The 13,543-nt window shown below is 39.6% G+C and overlaps 1 protein-coding gene across 2 annotated transcripts in view; it reads right to left on the bottom strand.

Moving 5' to 3' along the window:
• Positions 1-13,543, bottom strand: part of gbf1 (golgi brefeldin A resistant guanine nucleotide exchange factor 1) — a 94,341-nt gene that overhangs the window by 6,823 nt on the left and 73,975 nt on the right. Inside the window, exons 23-35 of one of the 2 annotated variants that reach the window (XM_070841653.1) lie at positions 13,399-13,492; positions 11,927-12,103; positions 11,659-11,723; positions 11,232-11,355; positions 10,489-10,560; positions 10,231-10,325; positions 9,987-10,140; positions 7,423-7,648; positions 6,469-6,626; positions 5,881-6,130; positions 3,729-3,949; positions 1,318-1,468; positions 147-277 (exon numbers count right to left, since the gene is read on the bottom strand). In XM_070841653.1, the coding sequence (XP_070697754.1) occupies positions 147-277; positions 1,318-1,468; positions 3,729-3,949; positions 5,881-6,130; positions 6,469-6,626; positions 7,423-7,648; positions 9,987-10,140; positions 10,231-10,325; positions 10,489-10,560; positions 11,232-11,355; positions 11,659-11,723; positions 11,927-12,103; positions 13,399-13,492 (1,918 nt within the window). The remainder of the gene's footprint in view (positions 1-146; positions 278-1,317; positions 1,469-3,728; positions 3,950-5,880; positions 6,131-6,468; positions 6,627-7,422; positions 7,649-9,986; positions 10,141-10,230; positions 10,326-10,488; positions 10,561-11,231; positions 11,356-11,658; positions 11,724-11,926; positions 12,104-13,398; positions 13,493-13,543) is intronic. The other variant, XM_070841654.1, reaches the window with a different exon arrangement.

The following is a 13,543-nucleotide window of genomic DNA, read 5'->3' as shown; positions in this document are numbered from 1 at the left end:
CAATGATAAAATGTGTAAGAAAATACTTTGACTGAATGGTGTGCATAATGATATCCAAACATTTCACCAACCGTGTTGTATATATTAGAGCAGATACAGCATTTGATATGAATTGCAGACATGTAGCTTCTCCTCTCCTTTCTTACCTTATTGAAGCAGGATTCCCACTCAGTTGCGTCAAGTGTCTGCAGATCGTGGACCAGCAGTGCCCTCTGGAGATAGGTGAGGGCCTGCATACGAACCTGTCGTCTGGCATCACAGCATAGCCAAGCAATGCCTGCAGTGGGCAATGGAATAACAGACACAAGCTGCAATGGAGAATGTAATAGACCTAAAGCCTGATATTCAACCTGAGATGAACTCAGAAGAGATACCAAACAGTGGTATACATGCTGAAGCTCATCAGGCTTACACCTTCATGAATGGTACAACAGTAAATGTCAACTAATACAAGAAATTTAGGTCAAGAAATTACAAAGAAATGTGTAAGGTCATTTAGTAAGCTAGTCTGTCCACCAGAGAGCACTGATAAGTTTAATCTTAAATTCTGAAGTATCTCACACAGCACATATCTTGGTCACAATTTCTTTTATTTATGTGTTTTTATTTATGTTATGAAATGAATACCACATATATCATTAACTCACAAATATCATTATCTAATTCAAGGTCCCATATTATGTAAAATGCACTTTTTTTTAAAAATTTATTCTCAACATAAATTTGTCCCCAGGGTGTCTCCAAACTGAGAAAAGACCTTCCTCTCTGTTTTGCTCCTGCTCCATCTTTGAGTAAATATGTGTGAAAACACACTGACACGCTGTTCAGATTTGGCTCCCCTTATGATATCATAAGGGGATCTTCAATAAACACCACAACAGAATACAGCTTCAAAGGTTACCATGGCTCAACAAAAATGAATATTATTAGAGAATATTCCATGTGCAATAACCTCTGTTCCATCTGTTTCATGTGCAATAACCTCTGTTACATCTGTTTCATGTGCAATAACCTCTGTTACATGTGCAATAACCTCTGTTACATGTGCAATAACCTCTGTCTCATCCAGTGACATCACGCAAAGCCTACCTCTACGGACATGTAGAATATATTCCTTTTATCATATTTATTCTTATTCTATTCTTATTTTATTTTGTAAATATTTTCTTACACCAAATTGGAGCGGCGCTCCTAATTTCATTGTACCGCAATGACAATAAAGGCAATTCTATTCTAGGCTTTATTAAGGTATTATTAAAAGCTATATTGGTTATACTGGACTACATTGTGTTGTTTATCTCCTGTGCAGTGCCCTACCTTGCAGCAGTGGGCACCAGCAGCTCATCCACAGAGTCTGGGAGTCGGCCTCAATCTTCCTGCCTGCAGCCTCCAGATGGTGCTGCTCCTCTGCCCAGGAGCTGTAGATGCTGGCAGCACGGGTGTGTAGTGTGTGCATGAGGTCCAACAGCTGCACAGTCACACACACCAACACCAGCGTTAACAACAACAGGATGTATGGGTTTATATCAGTTTATATCAGTTTAAAGTAGAAGACTAAATGTTGGGTGTGGAATGACAACACAGCCAAGCCAAGTGAATAATAATGGATATCTATGGTTATATATTTGGATTTTTATGTCATTTACTTAAGTCATTTAGTCATTTACTACTATCAATAACTGTAGAGTCGACTACTATTATAAGTCCATTATATATTCCTACTTCCACTTCTTCTACCTTTGTATTCCACTACTTTATATTCTTGATAATATAAAAGAGTCAGCAAAATAGGTTGTTCAAAACTTGTTATTCACCTCAACCGTGAGAGGTCATTCACCCTATAGACATAAAGCGATCCGAAATATTTCAGATACACATGAAGTAACTACCAATGCAATAGAACATGATTCATCTCTATTGCCATGCACTGTGTTTTGACACACTGTGACATCTCCTCCAGGCAATCGAACACAAAGATGTTAGAAATGATGCATCGTGAGTTGTTTGCATATTGTTTGCATACAGTCCACAATGGAGCAATCACTTCATGGACGTTTATGCTGACACACAAATGCAAATCAGTTAATCTTACCATTCCTAGTACACTGTCATGCTGCTTATGTTTATAACATACATCAATTGTTGTTAGTTGGTGGGTCAGCTGTTGAGATTTATGTTAACGTTACACATTTATCTGTGGTGGGAGAAATCTCCTACTATCGATGTCCCGCATGATGGCACAGACACTGGGAAATGTGAATTTTGATTTGCTGCATTGCATGTAGATTTAATCTGCAACTTCTAAGGGCACAACAGTCAGTTCAAAACAGAGTAAGCCAAACTGGCCATGTGGGTAGTTCATTTTAGATGGGGGAGTTCAGTCACACTGCAGGGCATCTATGGCACTGGCTGTTTGTCCTTGATAGAATGTCTGCCCTGCATTTAATGCATTTAGTGAACACACTCTCTCAACCAGATAATATACTGTACGGTATAAAAAGGAGCTTGGAAGCTTTGTCTGTGTGTTTTTGGGTAGAAAGGGAAAACAAAGCATTCAAACATATCATGTTCCCCAGCAACACAGATCAAAGGATTAAACTGGATTCATATTTTCCTGATGCCATCCAAGAAATGTCTATAGTAGAGTGTCTCTCATGCCAAATTATTTTTTTAATCCAATGTCACAATGAAAGTCATTGGCCTCTTTAGCCAAATGACCAAATGAGATATTAAGCAGAAGATTCGTTTGCAAGTGAGCAACACATTTTTAATACTGACTCAAACCTTAAGGTTCAGTTCAAATTTTGGGGAAATGCTAGTATGCTATCAGTGTGAAACAAGATAAATGACTCTACTCTACATGAAATACAAATTAAATACAAAGCTAGAGTAAGGATGTGGTTAGCCTAGCTTAGCATTAAGACAAAGAAAGTAATACTGACATGGAAAGGGAGATTCCAGTAAGTCCAGTTTGATGAAACTACATTACTGGTAATTTTTTGACAGAATATCACTGAGACAGCTGCATAAGGATACTATTTTTGCAAGCCCTGCCTCTACATAAAACCACTCGAGGGAGCAGGTGAAAATGTTGCAATCAGGAGAGCTATGTTAATGCTTCTACGCTATGGGATAACATTCACATGCTTCTTCTGCATATGATCGAGGCATGGTTTTCTCTTCAGAGGCTACAATATTGCTAACCCGAGCAGGGATATTCAGCATGCAAGTACTGTTGAAAACGCTTGCAAAAATAATGTGCATGCATGGCTGTTTGAGCTGAGTGTGTGAAACTCCTCTAGATCTACTTGTGTGGATTTCTTTTCAGTTTGAGGATTGTGGTAGTGAAATGCTCTCAATAATAATAACACAATAATGATCAACTGAAAACAGCAATTGTATAATGTAACAGCAATAATATAACAGCAGCACGATAAAAATACACTATTAGATATTTAGCCTTATATTACAACCCAAGTTAAGTCTAATTAAGGTGCCATCGGGTGGGGGGGTCGATATGATTCTAAATGCTGCTTCATTCCACATGACAGCCATAGGGAAAGTTTCACAGTGCAAAATTTTCATTATAGTCAAATAAAGTTACACTCATCCTAAATGTCCCTTTGATAGCCAAAGCCATGTTTTCCTAAAAACAAACAAGATGCTTTTAGGTCAGCTGGGCTCAAATCAACATGAGGTAGAAGGGTAAAGAGTGCTGTTGTACTTACGTCCTGACTAACCTGTAATGACACCGTGTGGTAGCTGGCCGGGACACCCTCGTCCTCCTCGTCATCACTGTGGGAACGTGATGGACGCTGACTGGATGCCCGGCTGCCACCTCGTCTTATGCCCCCCCCAACCTCCTTCTCCCTTCCCCCTGCCTTCTTCCTCATTCGAGACTTGGAGGAGTCATACTTGTGACTCTTCTTCTTGTCGTGGTTGCGGTAACCTGAAAAGGCAAACGATAAGAAAAAAGAGGCATTGAAGGCACATGTATTTTTACATGTATTTTTCTTACTCCATGCCACTTTGACCTTTGGGACCTTTGATTCCTTCAGTATTCAAAAATGGCATCTTGGATCAGCACTACATGTTTAGCCTTGTATTATGCTTAATGGGCTTAAACCTGCAGTGCTGTTTTGTTGTTGAAGTGGTGTGTAAATTAGCCATATTGTTCTTGCCTGGCCTGACAATCATAACTAAACTGCAGCTAAAGGTTTACCATTAGTGAACACTTCAGTTTTGGTCACTCTCTTACCTCTCATCTAGCATAACTCTGGTCAGAAAATAACAAATGCCTAAAACCATCATTTACATCTAGCTGACAAGGGCCTCAAGTAACTGTGGGACTTGAAATGGCTGCTCTCACCCAAAAACAAAGGTTATTAACACATTGTAAAAACACGAGGATTCAAGGTTGGGTCATCGGCACTGGAATTTCCTACCAACAGTGTTTTCCTTTAATCAAAACTAGGATTGGTTATCCATGCCAATGGATTATTGTAAAAACCTGAAATGCAGCTGGCCAAAGAAAGAATCAGACTTAATTTTTTGACTGATTGATGCATTGGAAAGCTCAGTAATGGCTGATCACAAGCATCGAAGCTTGAACTAATTACACCGAAGATGTCCTGATCCTCAAAACAACCACAAAGCTACTATGGGCCGTTTCCAAAACATTCCATTTGTCTTGAGACCACCTTCAACAAAAGATATAAAACCAGTCCACAAAAGTTCAATAAATCGAGAACAGGTTTTGGACTTTCTATTAGGGACTCATACAGATTAACACCATCCTCATGCCAATGCTTTGATCATCCCATTGCTTGTTTTTGTCTAAAACAAGTATGGCTCTGTTGGCAGCATACATCCAGTGGCCTGAAGCATCAGGAGAAAATAAAAGGGCACTCAGCTATGCCATGTGCACTACTGCAATTTCTCAACCATAATCCCTGACTTACTGTGGATCAAAATGGCACAAAGAGGGATGAATGGAAAAAGAGGAAGAAGAGGTTTGAAAGGCAGATGACAAGGAGAAAAGAAGAAGCTGGAGAAGAATGCAGGGCAGGACACTGATGTGGAAACTTTAAAGAGGGCAAACAGCGAACAGTCTGAAGGGAGGCACAGGGTTGCTATTAAAAACCTGTCAGGTTATATGATTGTTAACTTGTATATATCTGGAGTGTATCCATCACTGATAGGATTAAGTAGATATCAAATCAGTCTCACTTTCTACACACTAGAACATTTCATCCATTCTCAAATAGTTGTTGGGCCTGCAATAAGTGGGGCACACCATGACAAACACAGAGAGCTCTTTTTTAAGGATGATAGAAAGAGATTGAAGAAACTGATTTCTGTAGTATCATGTTGGTACACTTGTGTAGAAGCAATTAAATATCTTGTCCCATAGGAGTTTAATGTATGTAGTTTAATGCACGTAGATGGAAATTACAGCTAAGCAGCTAAGCATGTTCAGTATAGCATGTGTGAAAAGCGAACCACTATGCCCGCGCAGAGGGCATCCAACTGTTGAACAGAGGTTGAAAGAGTAATTCTACAGACCAACCGAAGTAGTACACTAAAATAACGTGTTCTATCGCATGAAAACAGAAATTACAGACGGACACTCATGTCAGTATCAGGCATCAGGTCCGATACTCTTCTGACATACTCCTGAAACTACTGGTCTGATAAAACCCACACCCAAGCAGGCAAGCAGCGCTCGTCACATAGCTGCTCCTTAAATCTGTTTTAGGACAGTCAGCAGTGATGCACAGGTCAACCCAACTGTGTTACTTAGTGTCGTTTTACTCCCTTTGGTAAGTTTAGTCTTTTAAATAACTCCTATGTAATTAAAAATGTATTGCAATGTCTCACCTCCATTGAGGCTGGCCTCCACAAACACCCGTATGGCTCTAACACATAGCTCAAAGTTGTCAGGGGTGACGTGGGCAGCATCACGGACGATAAAAGACAGCGTTTCCACACACTTGATGAGAGACTTGGTGTCATGCTGTCCCAGGTCCTGACCCAGTGTCAGACTGTACTGATTGACCAGTGGGTGATTCAGCTGAGCTTTAGAGCTAACTAGAGGGGTCTTACTCATCTCCAGGTCATCCTTTCCAACCTGGAAAAGAATAGAAATCACACAAATACAAACATGCATCAGAATCGGATCAAGTATCAGTTTCCTTAACAATTACATTCTTAAAAACAGAAATTAGAAATAACAGGTCTTTATAGATTTTGACATAACCTATTTGACCTTCAATTCCCTCTGGCCTTTGACTGTTTCCAAAGGCTCTATACAAGTAAAATGTATTCTTCATGTTGGAGTACCACATTGGTGCGTATTTGATATTGACCAAATGTGAGGGTGTTTCAGTGACTACACATCCAGCATATACAGTATATCTCACTGCTCATCATGCAGGTAGATGTGCGTGTGTGTGTGTGTGTGCTGACCATGAGCCATCCACTGGTTGCTACATCTACGTCTGTTGTTGAGCGAGGGATCTTGGTCTTGTTGTGCTCAGTGTAGACCTCTGAGTCAGAAGTGTAGCCACGTTCTAAAGTCACTTCGCTAGGATGATGAGATGGCAGCTCGCTATCTGACTGGGCTCCTGGAGACACAAAGCACAAAAATACAGTTTCATTCTCAATGCTGCTTGATTGTTTTGTATAACTTGGCTTCAATTGATTGAGCCCTCAATGATGCAATCTGCTCATTTTACAACTTTAAGGTATTTTTCAAATCCATTAAAAAACCTAACCAATAAATCTCTTGCAAACATGAGATGGGATTTTGCTTTGAACTGCTTTAAGGGATGGCCAGTGCCTAACTGTAAATAGCCCAAATAGGACAAATCGTGAAAAGTTTAAAAGTAAAAATACGGCATTTTAATATCTAGAATTCAGAACCACTGGTAAACCTGTAGAACTGAGATATTTCCTTTACAGCAGGTGCATGGAATTGGTTTTTGTAACTTCATGCATCAAAAACTGACATTGTCTTTTTCCTTTCGGTAAAAGGTAGTAAGGATTTAAGATATATGTCATGGGATGTCATAAATCCACGAACCCCAACCCCTCACGTTCACTGGCACTAAAAGGAAAGTCTCCTGAAAAATGTTACAGATTTTCCATTCATTTCATCTATTCAATTGGGTTTTGTAAATAATACTATCTTCCCTACAGTGTTAAGAATACAGTTCTGGTGAGCGACAGTGAATTGCTTATTTGTCTATTATTTATTTTTTGGCTTGGAAGTAGTTACTTGAAACACTAGTTTAACACATCAAATTGTATATTCAACCAGTAGAGTCAAACCGTGTGTTACTGAGGTTGAATTTAATATGTGCTCATCAGTGTAAAATCACCCTCGGACACAAAGTCAAAATGCTGAGAGAAATAACGAACCTGTGTCATTGTCAGTAGTGGGGGAAGCGAGCTGGAAAGAGGCAGGAGGTTTCACTCCAGCTCCAATGCATTCCAGCAGAGAGAAGAGTGTGTACCAGTCATTTGAACAATGGATGTTGGCTGCATTAGTCTTCAGCAGCTCATGAAGGCCATAGGCCACCTCCCTGCTGACCCGTGACAAGACGTGAGGTTTCATCATGAGCAGGAGGCGCAGGGAGAGGAGAACCTGTGGGTACATGAGGAGAGAGAATATGTTGCAAATGGGCTGTACACCACTGTTCTAGTCTTTTTGACCACTCGCACACACACATCACACACCTTAATACAGTGATGAGAGGTTGCCAACCCTGCACTCAGGAGAAAACTACCCATTCACACACAGTCACACACCAATGCTATGCTTTAGGAGCATTTTAGTTTAGTGTCTTCCCAAGGACACTTCGATGTGAAGACTGGAGGAACCGGCTGGAACAGCCAATCTGGTAACAAGCACAATCAAAGCCGCCCAAATCAGAGATGGAATGGTCATCTCGCTATAACGTACATGGATCTCTTAAGTACATCGTACATTTGTCAATTTCACCTTCAATTAGAAGGTAAAAGATTCAGAAATACCAGACTACTCTTCTGTTACGGTGTCATGACAGAATCCAAAAGATACACCATTTCAGCTTGCTTCTTTTCCATGATTTCTACAACACCACAGATGTGTGTCCAGGTTTTGTTTGCTGGGACGACACAAATTGTAAAATGTTTTCTCCCCCTGGTTTGTTTATATTTTTCTGGTAGTGAATAATCTAGTTTCAACATCATCTAAAAACAACTGCTGCAATGAAACCAAACTATTTTGTACAGAGGCCCAGTGAAGTTGTGAATTGTGTCAAAAATGTCTTGACATGCATGAACAGGCATCATAAATCTTCCTTTCTTTTTCCTGGTCATCATTAGCAAGAATAGGTTTATGCGACTGAATTGTCTGCTAACAGGAAAAGGTAGATCCTCAGGTAAATGAATGAAATGTTTAATCCATCTTGATTGATGTTGTATCAAAGGTCCCATATTCAGCTCATTTTCAAGTTTCTACTTTTATTTTGAGGTCCTACTAGAACAGGTTTACATGGTTTAAAGTTCAAAAAACACATTCTTTTTCTCATACCAGACATGGCTGCTGCTACTCCGTTTTAGAACACATAAGAACTTAGAATTTAGAACTTTGCTCTCTTCTACAACATGAGTTGGCATTAGTGAGGAAAAAAACAAGTGACCTACTCCAGGTCACATGTTTGTTTCCTCACAGATCCCCTTAGGGCATCATAAAGGGAGCCAAATCTAAACAGTGTGTTTTCACACACGTTTACTGAAAGACAGAGCAGGAGAAACAAAGAGAGAGCGGCCTTTTCTCAGGGTTTGGTTGTCTTCATGCACACCAAGGCCATTTGCATTTAGCTAAATATTGGACCTTCGGGAGAAGGTTTTATCGGTTTTTTTTACATTCAAACAAACATAAACCAAACACAAAGACAATGTTGGGATGTGCAGTAAAGCTGATTTCTGAGTATTATATCCTGGAGTTTAAATGTAGGCCACTCTCCTAATATGTGGTCAGGCCAGCATTAAATGACCTGTTTATCGGCACACATCTCACAAAGTCTTTGTTTAGACACCACAGAGGAGCTTCTACTCAATTAGTGTTCAGTATTCCAGTTGGAAAAGTAGGGTGGACAAAAACATCAACACCTGGACCATCTAGTGCACTCCAGTGCAATAATTACTACCTCTGAAAGGCTTACTATATTACACTGTACGTTAACATGCCTCATCCCTTACTGACCAAAAATGTGTTAAGCTCAGATCAGAATAACATCTGGACAGTTTGATTGTGTCAAATGTTTTTTTGTGTCATAAAAAGATTCCTTTGGCAACAAATCCTGTCAAAAATGAAACCAAATAATATGTTAATCCTTTTCTCTTTGATGCTCTAGTGAGTATTTCTGCCAGTAGGGAGATGTAAGCAGGATTGAGTCTAAATTAAATGTGGTGTGTGTTCACAGTAATGAAGGAACATGTCACCCACTACAGCAGTGTGGTTCATTGATCAAACGCTCATGTAGACTTGGGGAACGGCTTTAGAAAGTTTGTACTGTAGCTCTTTCTTCAAAGATGGCATCAACCAGTCCTCCTGCATCACTACTCCAATGTACATCTTAAATGCTTAGTGCAAACATTCATAAAATACGGCTTATACATCTTCTCAAGCTCGCAAGTGTACTTGGGTTTGTTTGTGCGCGCTGGGCTGCACGTGTCCCAGCATTCAGAACTGCTGTATCCTGACTCACTCATTGTCTCACATATCGCATACCATGCTCCATTATCAGGTTTGCTCATGAGGGAACAGAACAGTTCTCCTTGAAAAGTGTGATGTGGGCATAGGTCAACGCACACGCAGGGCACGAGGACTGAAATGAAAGCTGTACATTCAGCAGCATTTTCACATAAACTCTGCGGTAGTGTTTGTGTCCACGCATGCCAGCGTGTGAGTTTATGTTTGTGTGTGTTGGTTGTACCTGAGAGCTAATGTCTTCCCGTCGTAACAGGCGGATTGCAAGTCGAAGGAGTCCCACCACAGCCCTCTCCACCAGGAAGCAGTTCTCATTGGCGTGGACACAAAGGTGGCAGAGGTGGTCACGTACTGTCTGCCACACACATGACACCCGATCTCTACACACAGGCGGAGGAAGAGATGCTCGTTGGATTAAAAATGAAAATGACTGCGCTGTAAAGGTATTATTGACAGATTCTGCTTCCTACCGGTTCTCCAGAACAATACGCAGCAGCATCTCCAAGCAGAAGGCAGCATCTTCTTCATCATAAGTCTCTTCATCTGGGGTGACTGATATCAGAGCCTTAGGAGGAAAATCTCATTCGTTTTTGTTTGTTTGTTGCCTTGTCTACTAGCAAACTGCACCTTGAGGAAATACTTCCACCCAGGCAGTTAAAATCAATACATGACAAGATAATTATGACCTACAGTATAATGTATATGTTGATCAGCAAAGTTATAATGACCTTCATTAGCTCCAGTAGAGACTCCAGCTGTAGGAATTTACTCTCTGTGATCAGCTTTTCTGGGTCACATTGCTAGAAAGAGAGAAGTCACACATTTTATCAAGTGAACAGTATCTGACCATGCAGGTTTAACATACATTATACAAAGTATACAGCTTAAGACCTTTAGGAGAAATGTAAAAAACACAAACAAACAAAGCAAGCCTTCCCAGTTTTGGTAGCTGATGTAAGTTCTTTTTGAAATGCTCTAAGACATTATACATATAATGCATTCAATAAAACCATGCTTTTATGCACAGAAAGAAAAGGAAAAAAAAGTATAAGGTAATGTTTTCATTTACAGGTCTCTGAATAACTTACTTAAGAAATCTCCTTGAAAGAACAAATCTGTCCAGTTATATATCTTGTGGAGAAAGTCATTCAATCTATAATAAAGACACTGAATGCTGTATGTCCAATCATCAGTTGAGGGTATCTTGGACTTTAGCCAGAAGCATTGAAAGTGGCTCATGAAGAAAATGATTTCTAATTTAGCGTATAGTTAAGCAGTAGGAACCTGGATGTACAACACTATTATGCATTAAGAAACATGCTTTTAACACGGCGAAAACATGAGACCTCTCATAACTGTCTACTGCATTTTAATACTTCTAAAACTGAAATGTGTTTAATACAAAATTAGTTAGGATGTCAGTATCCTGATATATAGGAGATCAATGCTTGATTATACATCATAACTTCACCTTTATGCAGAGGATTGCTGCCTGCTTGACCTCCTGGTTTTCCGTGGAAGGTCCTCTAAGCCCCGACTGCTCAGCTCCACTCAACGTCAACCAGTTGACAAAACTCAAAACCGCAGACTCTCCGCTACACAGGCAACAGGAGAGAAACATTTTTAGTTTTTGTTTTTCGGCGCCATTAGTCAGGATTGTTTTGTGAAATACATTTCTCCTTCTTTTAGGAATTAAAGAGCACTCCATAGATCGATCGATCTATTAATCAATCAATTAATCTTTATTTATATAGCGCAAATTCACAAGATGCTTTCCACAAAGAGCAGGTCTAGACCAAACTCTTTAATTAGGAGAGAGACCCAACGATTCAGGAATTCAACATTAAGAAGAATTAATAATAGACTATCAGTAGATTGTAGATGAGATTTGTGCATACCGATTTGAAGGCATTTCCTCTCTTTGAAGAGAAATTTTCCCATTCGGCTCCACAAAATCCTCCACCTGAGGCAACAAGCACAGTGTTTCAGCACTGAACATAAGGTGGCAGCAGAAGCCACAGAATGCATGTCTCATGTCATGTCTCTTTCGTTCAAACAGAAAGTACAATCCACACACTCTGCATGCAAAGCTATCACAAAGCAGACATTATCCAGTCGCTGAAACAATGGAAAAGATAGTGTTAAGTTTAGAAATGGAATACTGACTTCGACCATGGCTTTGGGCAGGAGCTCGGCCCTGAACAGCTGCAGCATGGAGTCCATTATGTTCTTCCAGCCCTCCCTGAGGATGTTGCCATGTCGATGGGAGAGGTCAAACATTGTCTTGGCTGCTGTCTGTGCCTTACTGTTGCTGCCAAAAACTGTAGGGAGGTTTTCTACAGACTGCAGGGAGAGAAGACACACCAGCCTCAGTCAGATACAGTTGAAACCAGAGGTTTACGTACATTGTATAAAAAGACACATAACCTTTTTTTTTCCTCACTGACTGACATTAAATCAGATTAAACTTTTCTTGTTTTCCGTCAGTTAGGATTACCAACATTATTTCTATTTGCTAAATGCCAGAATAATGAGAGAGAGAGAATTTTTATTACTTTTGTCAAAGTTAGAAGTTTAAATACACTAAGATTACTATGCGTTTAAACAATTTGGGAAAGCCCAGATGATGATTTGGAAGGCTTCGGAAGCTTTTGATAGGTTAATTGACAACATTTGAGTTAATTGGAGGCACACCTGTGGATGTATTTTAAGCATCCCCAAACACACTGCGTCCTTGTGTGACATCATGGGAAAATCAAAAGAAATCAGCCAAGATCAGAATTTGTAGGCAGAGCTGAAAAGGCGTGTGCCTATAAACCTGACTCCGTTACACCAGTTCTGTCAGGAGGAATGGGATAAAATTCCAGCAAACTATTGTGAGAAGCTTGTGGAAGGGTACCTAAAATGTTTGACCCAAGTTATACAGTTTAAAGGCAATTCTACCAAATACTAAGCAAATGTATGTAAACTTCTGACTTGTAAACATGACATGACTGACTATGTAAACATTTTCTAATAATTTCTCTCTCTCTCATTATTATTATTATTATTATTCTGGCATTTAGCAAATAGAAATAATTTTGGTAATCCTAACTGACCTAAAACAAGAAAACTTTCTGATTTGATGTGAGACAGTGAGAAAAAAAAAGGTTATGTGTCTTTTTATACAGTGTATGTAAACTTCTGGTTTCAACTGTATGTTGATAGTTACTGTATTTATGCATCCTTGCTCATACAATGTTGGCTGTTACAGTTATAGGATGTAAAGTTGTCTACATAACCACATCATTAGTTTAATTTATTTACAGTATGTGATAAATGGTCTTTATAGTCTCAGGAAGGAAATTTGGTCTCACAGAAATGGCTCTAACATAAAACAAAAGGTCTTTATCATCAAGCTGCATATGTCAAGCACTGTCACTTGGCATTTCACAGTAGCAATTGCCTACTACAGCAGAGATATTCTGTTGCAACAGCAATTTTGGACAGTTTATGCCAATAATGAAAGCACATTACAATATGTACAGCTGTTTAATAGCAAACTCAAGTTTGATATTTACACTATACCATATTGGTAGGACACACTGGACCGCATTATCACAACAGTATGCGGTGGACTTTTTCTGAAAGGGCCTTACCTCACTGCTCAAGGTGGTGAACTTGCAGAGGGAGATGATCAAATTGTCAAAAACATCACTGAAGCCATAATGAGCCGCTATCATTGCACATTTCCTGCAAAGACAGAAACATATGACTATCCACCTTAAAACTTCACAAATCCCC

Source organism: Pempheris klunzingeri, chromosome 12 (genome assembly GCF_042242105.1).
Source record: "Pempheris klunzingeri isolate RE-2024b chromosome 12, fPemKlu1.hap1, whole genome shotgun sequence".
Classification (NCBI taxonomy): Eukaryota; Metazoa; Chordata; class Actinopteri; order Acropomatiformes; family Pempheridae; genus Pempheris; species Pempheris klunzingeri.
This window is presented reverse-complemented; position numbering and strand designations above follow the sequence as displayed.